Source organism: Acanthisitta chloris, unplaced genomic scaffold, assembly GCF_000695815.1.
Source record: "Acanthisitta chloris isolate BGI_N310 unplaced genomic scaffold, ASM69581v1 scaffold16220, whole genome shotgun sequence".
Taxonomy (NCBI): domain Eukaryota; kingdom Metazoa; phylum Chordata; class Aves; order Passeriformes; family Acanthisittidae; genus Acanthisitta; species Acanthisitta chloris.
In genome coordinates this window covers 1-9,363 of record NW_008650042.1, presented here as the reverse complement: position 1 = coordinate 9,363, position 9,363 = coordinate 1, and the positions used below count along the sequence as shown (strand labels likewise).

Here is a 9,363-nt window from a genome sequence, read left to right as displayed (position 1 = left end):
CCTCGCCCGGCACACGGCCCGGGCCGGGCACAGGGGCCGGGGCAGGGCACACAGCACACACAGTCCTGCGCCCCGCACCAATCCACGCTCGCTGTCCCGCTGAGCCGGCGGTGTGCACCTTCCGCCGTGTGTGCCCTGGGGCGCAGCAGGCACGGCATTGCCAGCCGGCCGAGGGAGGTAGTTGTCCTGCTCTGCTCTGTGCTGGTGCAGCCTCACCTTGAGTATTGTGTGCAGTTTAGGGCACCACAATGTTAGAAAGGTATTAAGTCCTTAGAGTGTCTCCAAACGAGACAATGAAGATGGTGAAGGTCCTTGAGGGGAAGCCATAGGAGGAGCTGCTGAGGTCACTTGGTCTGTTCAGCCTGGAGAAGAGGCTGAGGGGAGACCTCATCACTGTATACAACTTCCTCATGAAAGGAAGTGCATGGTCAGGCACTGATGTCTTCTCTCTGGTGACCAGTGACAGGACCCAAAGGAATGGCCTGAAGTTGTGTCAGGGTAGGTTTAGGTTAGATACTAGAAAAAGGCTCTTCCCCCAGAGGGTGGCTGAGCAGTGGAACAGCTCCCCAGGGCAGTGGCCACAGCACCAAGCCTGAGAGAGTCACAGAGGCATTTGGACAGTGCTCTCAGGCACATGGTGTGATTATCAGGGATGCCCTGAGCAGAGCCAAGAGCTGGACTCAATGATCCTCAAGGATCCCTTCCAACTCCAAATAGTGTGTGATTCTGTGAAAATAGCATCTTGTTTACATGAGGGACACACATAGCAGCAGCTCCCACAGGATGCAAACCATAGCATGCTGTGTGCACCTGTGGCCAAACACATCCTGCTGGCATGGGAACCACTGCTGGTCCTGCAGTTCTCAGTACACCTGGAGCTGCCTGTTCATTAGAACACCCCCCCCAGGGAAATCAGCCTTCCTTGCCAATGCATGGGCTGTGTAACTGTCCAAAATGCACAAAGCAAAATACACATACCTGGCATGTTGCTTGAAGAAAAATCCTTCCATAAAAAGGGCAAAATCATGTATTGAACAGAGCAAGAGTAACATTTCTTTAAAAGTAAACTGCTACTCCATTGCTGTGATACCACTGCTTAGTTTTAGAAGTCAGTAGCTGTAGAAGGCAAGCCAGACCCCTCTGAATGGATGATAAATATATCATTTTATAATGCAGCAGTGATGCCCAGATTACAGTCTAAGTCTGCAGTGCGTGACCCAGAGCTGGTTTACAAAACCATTTTAAAAATAAGGACATCTTGGCTTTTGTGTGGCTGCCCTGATGTTGCACAAAGGTACTTGTGGGTTGACAGTGGGTATTTAGTTGTAGGGCTCTAGTCACAGCTGAAAAAAAAGGCTGTTTTCCCAGGGGTCATGGCTCTGGTCTGGACTTGGCAGAAGTAAAGCCCAGGGCAGGAAGGGACAGTAGCTCTTACCAGCTGTTGTTAGACTCTGCTGTGGATATTCTGTTATTTCTCTTCTGTGCCTTGTGGCTAGCTTAAGTTTGGGATCCTGCTGTAGCACACGGCTGTATCACACTTCCCTGTTCATGAACTGATCCAGCACCATCTTCAAGCAGTTTATGTGGACTTCGCCCCTACTGCCTAGATACGAAGTCCATTACTGGCTCCAAACTGTACCCAGTTTCAGACTAAGTTTATTTGCAGGCAGGTCATTTTACTTGTTCCTGGGCCAACACTGCTCAGAAGTATCAATAGTTCCTTATTCTTGCTGAAGGTTTGCACTTTTTCCATGTGTACGCTTGCACATGGATACATGTTTACACAATGTCATCTATATATGCGTATGCATGTATGTATTTATAGAGTGGAATCACGTTCCTTCCTGGACAAAAGAGGTCACACTTGCCACCTCCTCTGGTAATGGTATGTGTTTGGTTTCCTGTATCATCTTTGGCTCTTCCTGTACTTGCTCCCCTTTAAACATAGAAGACTAAACCTGCAGATAATACTCACAGTTTGCTCATTTGCAGTTGTTAGAAAATTCTAATGCAACTAGAAGATCTGACAGATGAGGTAACCTGTTTTTATTTCTTCCTCAGAATGACTGCCTTGTGCACAATCAGACATTTATGTCAAGCAACCAGAAATGAGAGCAGATATGCAAAAAGGTTCTTTGGTACTCTTCTGCCACAGACACCACAAAAGCGGTTCTTTTCTCCATTCTCGATACTGGTACCTGACCCTAGAAAGTCAGCTGTGTTTGGACTTACTCAACCGTTTTGTACAGCTGAAAAATCTCACAAGGAACCAAAAACGACAGCGGCATTTGGAAGTGTTGGGCGAAGAATTCCCTATCGCATTGTGCATGTAATCAACCAGGATGGAGAGAGCTTGGGAAACATGCACCGAGCAGAAGCTCTTAAACTTATGGACGAACATAATCTGAAACTAGTTCTCCTTCGTGAGAATGTAGAACCTCCAGTATACAGACTAATGACTGGGCAGCAGATTCATGAAGAACAGCTTAAACGTGCAGAGAAGAAAAAAGCAAGTCCAAAGCCAGGTATGTACATTGTAGACACTACAACACTGAGCACTTTGAAAAATGCTGCATTAAAAGTGGTTTCAGCAGATTAAATCCTCTTGCATTTGTGTAAATCCAAAGCAATGTCCCTGCAGTCCATGCTATTAAGGATTTGCAGTGGTGAAAATAAAATTTTGGATTAGTCTAGTCTTCTACAGAGAAACCTATTGCCTTCACAGGATTTACTATTTTGGCATCTGCTGGCTTTTAAAAAAATATTTTTATTTAAGTTACTATAACTAGACTCTGGTTCCATGAGACTCACTGAATTTCTGTGTTCTGTTCTTTTGCTAAGGCATAGTGACAGGCAGTTTTACAAACTGAGTGCCAGATACACCAATATAATGACATAATATACTTGTCACCAGTAGTCATGAAACACTCTCTTCCTCACTTGCTCTCAGGAAGACAAAGCCTGGAGCCCTTTCTAGTCCAGAGTAAAGAAAACAGCCTTTTCCAATATTGAACACACTTTTCAGTTTTGGGGTTTTTTTTGTAAATTTAAGACAGCCTGCTCCAGCAGTTTAACAAACTGAGTTTGGCAAAGAGGTTTTAGAAAAGGCATGTGAGCTTGTATCCTCTCTTCATATCCTCAGACTAACGAAGATATCTGTGCTTTGGGTAGAGCTCTGATTTTAGAGGAGAGCAGTATCATGGTAGTGAGTTGCTCTGTTCAAGAAGCCATGGGAAGATTACTCAAATGGTAATGACTTTAGAGAAACTTTGAGGAGGAAGAGACCACAAATTGTTTAAATACATTACAAGGCATTATCATACTTTGAGCTGATTGCACTTCACCAGAGCTATCTAATGTCAAAGCTTTTACATTCAGCTATGCTATGTGCAGGCTAAGTCTTTAATTCCAGATCCAGTGCTGACCTGTTTGTTAGACCTACATTGTGGATGGTATGAACAAGACTGTAATTAAAAATACTTTAAGCCTTCTGACCCTGAAGAGATTTCCCTGTGTGCCTTAAACATGCACTTTCCCAGTAATGTCAGTGAGTGTTAGAATATCAAGTAACCCTTTCTAAGGTGAGAGAGCTGAGACAATGAGACCAGGATGCTCTGAGAAAGAAGCATGTGGGAAGAGAGTCAAGCAGACAAGGCACCATAAGCTGTTGAAACAGAGCAACTAATACAGGTTTGTCAAACGTTATGCCAACACAGTTTTGTTTTAAACAGGGGTGGTTCAGAAGGAGTTATCCTTTTCTTCAGCTATCGCCAAGAACGACTTAGAGATCAAGACTAAACAGATAGCACAGTGGATTGAAAAGAAACACCATGTTAAAATTACCATCCGGCAAGCAAAAGGTAGTGATACAGACATGGTAAGTGGACTCCTGAAAGCTGGACCAATCAATGTCATTAAATAGCTGTAGTTGTGTTGACATTCCCTATTCAGCACTGCCACAGTTATTATCTCATGTACTGCTAAAATACCTGAAGATATGTTGTAGTGCAGATGTTCCAAGATGTTCACTTTCCAGGGGACTGGTAGCAACTTACTCACTAGTGTAACAGCAGGGCATTGAGACTTGTCATTTCCACAAATAAAGATTCCATGTAAGACTTTTTTTTTCTCCTTGTCATGTCTGTAGTGAATTAGGTTTCAGGGGTGATTGTCTCTACTAAAATGATGGGGAATATTGTGGTATCACTTCATCCAAAAGGAATAAAACTTTTTATAGGAACTTAAATTCAAAGGGAAAGGGCAACAGGAGGAACTGATTATGGGAGGGAGCAGAACATCTCATGACACAGACCAGATTTATATTGTCCTTAAATTTCAAGGCTTAATTATGGGCTTAATAGTTCATTTTGTTACACTGAGTACACGGTATTGCTCAGTTCAATACTACCACATTCTGCTAACCATGGAACAATGCTGCCCCTTAAGAGGAAATCCCCATAATAATAAAAATGTGCCCAAACCTAGTGGAAGAGGAGGGTGGGGAAGAATGAGATGCAGACCACTTTCACAGACACCCTTAAAGAGCAAAACAAGATGGGTCAGGAGTTCAGCCTAACTGTTAGGAAATCGCTTAATCCCTCTCCAGTGACTCTCCTGAACCTGCTTACGAGTAAAGAGCAGTTAGGAAAGGACAAGCTGAACTGCTCAAACCAGGACTAGCAAGTAGCTTGTTTCAGCTAACAGCTAAACCATGAACAGGAGATCCTGTCATTACAGAAGAGCCTGAAATATTTCTCTGCTTGTGCTTGTGCATTTAGTTCTATTTTTCTCCTCCTTTTTAGTTCACACTTTTTGATCAGATTTTGGAGACTGTGTCTGAGAAAGCCACTTACCTTTCCAAGCCAAAAGTTACTAGAGAAGGAGTGAGTACGTGCATTTTGAGACACATGTCTGACAAAGAGTTGAAAGCACACCAGAAGCTGGAAAACCAGAAGAACAGTCCAGTGAAGAAAGATGAAAATGAAGATCTGAAGTCAAATGACTTGCATCAGTGATTTTATGAAAAGGTGTAAACAATATTAATTTATTGAAAAAAATAAAATCAAAGTATTAACTTGACAAAGTCTTTCATTGTTGAGCTTTGCACTGGTCACTCCATGAAGAACGTTGTCTCAGTTAACCTTTACTGCAGAGTCAGAATTTCAACAGCTGGTATTTCATTTTCCATGAGCATATTCGTGGTCTTGCTTTCCATCACTGCCGCACCCTTTCCTGGCTGTGTTTTAGGGGGAATGTAGCCGCTCAGATGGGAGGCTAAGCTCCTCTTAGGACGAGAACGCTTTGCCTGCCAGAAATAAATCCAGAATTAGTAACTTACCGTATCTATGGAACAAAGACTACTAATGTGGTGAGGAAAGAAGAAATCAAGTGTATAGGCCGGGACTGCATTAGCTAAAGGACCTTCAGAAATTAAGAACCTCACCGGTTAACTAGATAGCTGACCTGTTTTCCTGCTTGAAGTCACATTCTAAAACACATAATGTTCACCCTCCTTTCAAGTGACACTGTATGGTTGAGAAGACTTTTCTGAGCGTGTAACTTACTTTCAACTTCAGCTTTGTCTTTTCAGGATCGTGTACAACTGCATGCCTTGCTAGGCTCTGCTACAGTTACAAAGAACGGGGAAAAAAAGAGTTAGGTATATAATTTCAGATTATGTGATTCAGCTATGAACAGTTTTAGGAAACACATACCTTCATTGCAAACACTCTTCCACAGCCTGGATAATCACAAGAAAATGGTTTCTTCTCCTCGTGAAAAGAGAGGATATGGCTTTGAAGGTTAAATAAAGTTGTGTAAGTTCTTCCACAACCTTCCCTCGGGCATCGGTGGACTTCCCTCTCTGCAGCATGTGTTTTTTGATGCTGCTTGAGGTAATCTTTCCGTTTAAAAGTCTTGTAACACTCACTGCAAACTATTGGCTCTGAGTGCGAGAGAGAAAGGCAGAATATAAATTAACAGTTTCGTACAGAAGCTCAGAATCAAACCCTACGAGTCTTCTAGAACAGTGCTAAAATCCACATGAAAAGCAAGGAACTCAGACTGGTGGAGAAAAATAAAGTATGAATTACCCAGATCCAATTAAACAATTTCTTGTTCACTGGATCACAAGGCGAAGTCAGTATACTGAGTAGCATTTTCATCAGTTTAAGGTCTAGCCAGAGCAACAACCATTTTACCACTCAAGTGTTGGTAGACAAGTTTGGACACAGGGACATGTTGATGAAATGAGTTCAGCAAGGACTTCTCTCAAAATTAGCAGCTGTATCAAAAGTTCAGTTTACTAAAGCATTTTGAGTTTACCTGTGTGACTGACTTTATTATGTTTCAGAAGGTCTGTCCAAGTTTTTGCAGTATATGAGCAGTCTTCTTTCTTGCATGGGTAACCTATTGGACAGGACAGATGTTTACAATCACTAAGGCTCTAGCAAAAACCAGTTCCAGTTTTACAAGGGGAAACTCCACTTTTAGTGTTTGAAAATTAAAGGCCAATAATTCCTTCTCTCTTCCCATACTACACAGATATGGGACAAGGGACAAGAAACACAAATTAGTAAAAAGGAATTGACCATACAGTAATATTCCAGAGTCTGAAGACTCTGGAATAGATAGATTGATATCATTCTATCAAGCAGACAGGAATCACAGAAAGTCAACCTTATTTAAATCCCAGCACTGGAAAGGTTCATTATTGTTTGACAACTGCTTGTCCTAGGAAAAGAACATAGTACAAATTGCAGCTTTCTGGATACTCTTCAGTCTGTTGGGTTTGTTGGTTTTTGTTTGGTTGCCTTTTCTATCTCTGGACACCTGGTTAGCTGTCAACAGTACTGAAAGACTAGACAGGTCGCAAGACTAGCTCAAACATACGTGGCCATGTCACGATGATTTCACTTAAAAACTTTTCACACGGGCTCATTAATCACTAAAAATGCACATGGTTTTGCCAAGGCTCCATACAAAATTTTTGGCAGAACTGGCAACTGATGCTAAGCTCTGGACGTCTAGGCTAGTGCCTACTAACCATGAGTTCATCTCCAGAAGACAGATTATTAACAACGAAGCACCTCAGGAGAAGTAATGACTGAAGGAATCCTGAGGTGTGCTCAGCCCGCCACAAATACACTGTAATGGAACACTGCAATGCCTTGTTGTATCCCATCTGACTATTCAAAACAAGTGTTCTTGTTTCATCTATCTGGATCTCCAGGCCCAGAATACTTTCATATCTGTCATACATCTGTGCATGCTCTTTGTACTGCAACAAGTCCTTTTTCCTTTGCTAATACAACTGAAGCAAGAAGAACTGTTTTACCTTCATGTATCTTCTCATGCCGCTTTAGTCGACTTGGAGTAGAAAAGCACTTTCCACATCCTTCAGTATTACATCTAGGCATAAAATACAGTGGTTTAATTTCTTTCACTGCATCTGCCTATCTTTTGTTAAGTCAAGTACAATTAAAGTGAACAAAAAATCCAAGTTTCCCCTTGCTTGGAGATCTCTGTGTCCCCCCACCTTGTAACAGTAAATTCCATAATATTTTTCCAATAGAGGTCTCTAATGCCTTCAAGAGTTAAAACTATAGTTTGATTTCCACATATACAGCTCGTTAAACTTCAGCCAAAGAGTCAATCCTTATATCATCCCTACACAGTAGGCTCTTCAAACATAAAAGAAAGTGGAACGTTTAAGTGGCTTGTACAGATCCAGCAAAGCATTGACTATTTTTATGGCTGGGTGACACTTCATGTAAGTGGAATGAACACTCATGTTAAGTATGATCTACCTGTAAGAAATACAAGACTAAACTTTTGCTTTCGTCGCATTGTACTGATGTGTCACTTAACTGGAGTCGCTTCACAGATTGGTGTCCAAGCCTCTGACCTTTATTTAAAGATACTACTCCAGTGTTAGCCAGGTCACTGCTTTTTCTGGGAAACACAGGTAGCTACATTTTTCATTACTGTGCAAGCTCTTATGCTTGTATTTCAGACTGTGTAAACTAAAAACTGGGAGGGTCTTTATTTTTCTTATGAACTAGCAAACCATAAGAATGCTGGAATTGCTGGAATACTGAAGTTACAGAGCACCAAGACTGTTGCTCAAAACAGACTACTGAGCAACAGCCTAGTATGAAAAATATGCTTGCATATTTTTTTTGCATATCAAAAGACTATGATCAATGACTACAAATTGATTCCACTTTCTTTTAATGCCACATCAATTAAAAGGCTGAGAAAAGGAACCTCTTTTCATCTACAGTGTTTAAATGGAATTGTTAAAAGTTCATTATTAAAATTATCCACCTACTTGAAGGGAGGTTCATTGGTGTGGTGACACTGATGAACTTTAAGTTGTTGATGCTTCCTGAAAGACTTGTTACAGCCTTCAAAGTCGCACTGTTGACAAAATTAAGGCCATATAATGACAGTTCACATGTCTTTGCTGAAACACTAGTCACAGTATTTGAACTCATACAAGTACCACATAACTGAAGCATTTCTTTAGATATACAAAAAGGAGCTTGTTTAGCCTCCACTTTACCTTACAAAGGTAATGTACTCACCACATATTGCTTTTGCTGATTTTGATGCTTGCGCTCAACATGCTTCTTTAAGTTTGATTTTGTCCCAAATTTCTCCCTGCATCCATCAGCTGTGCACCTGTAAATGAACTAGGGTCTTTTATTACTGCTGTCAAGCAGGGATTTGTTCCCTAGGCAGATCAGGAATAACAGGACAACAGGAACACATGAAGAATAACTGAAACTCCCAACCCAAATACAAAAGTTTGTTTTAAAGACATGAAAAGCCAGAGGCTAAGTTACAATCAAGTTACAATGTTACGAGAAGATACTTTTTAATAAAACACAAAGGAATTCCTAGCTCCTAATCCATGGCACGCAGCTATTAAGGCCTTAGTGATAGGAAATAACCTCCCTTCCTTCTAATTATGTACTCTGGGGAGAGATCTGCCCATTGCTTTAAGCATGTACGGTGGATCACTGCCAGACAGGAGGGTTTAGGCTAAGGAGGTCACCACGTCCCGCCCTGTGTGCAGTGTCAGGGCAGCGCTCAGGATGCCAAAGCTCGGCATGTACGCTCTGTGCCACCCTCAGCTGTAACTCCAGCTCAAAAAGTAAACCCTTGGCCCTTACTCGAACGGCTTTTCCCCGGTGTGCGTGAGCAGGTGCCGGGCGCGGTGGAAGTCTCTGGTGAAAGCTTTGCCGCAGCCCTCGTAGTCGCAGACGTAAGGCCTCTGCAAGAGAGGGCCGTGCCAGGGAGCGATCCCAGCCCGCGGGGCTCGTCCCCAGGACACCCCGGCGGCCTCGGACCGCGGCG

At 42.4% G+C, this 9,363-nt stretch overlaps 2 protein-coding genes across 2 annotated transcripts; one reads left to right on the top strand and one right to left on the bottom strand.

Moving 5' to 3' along the window:
* Positions 1 to 2,062: 2,062 nt before the first annotated feature.
* MTIF3 (mitochondrial translational initiation factor 3) lies at positions 2,063 to 5,077 on the top strand. The gene is made up of 3 exons (XM_009083448.1): positions 2,063 to 2,525; positions 3,732 to 3,877; positions 4,803 to 5,077. The coding sequence occupies exons 1-3, from the start codon at positions 2,063 to 2,065 to the stop codon at positions 5,013 to 5,015; spliced, it is 822 nt and encodes a 273-aa protein (XP_009081696.1). The 3' UTR covers positions 5,016 to 5,077.
* A 66-nt stretch (positions 5,078 to 5,143) lies between these two features.
* GTF3A (general transcription factor IIIA) lies at positions 5,144 to 9,280 on the bottom strand (the record flags this gene model as incomplete). The annotated part of the gene is made up of 8 exons (XM_009083460.1): positions 5,144 to 5,299; positions 5,565 to 5,624; positions 5,715 to 5,944; positions 6,325 to 6,408; positions 7,337 to 7,410; positions 8,333 to 8,421; positions 8,589 to 8,685; positions 9,180 to 9,280. Coding segments are annotated over 8 exons (891 nt in total), but the record flags the coding sequence as incomplete, so codon positions are not given.
* Between the last annotated feature and the right edge of the window lie 83 nt (positions 9,281 to 9,363).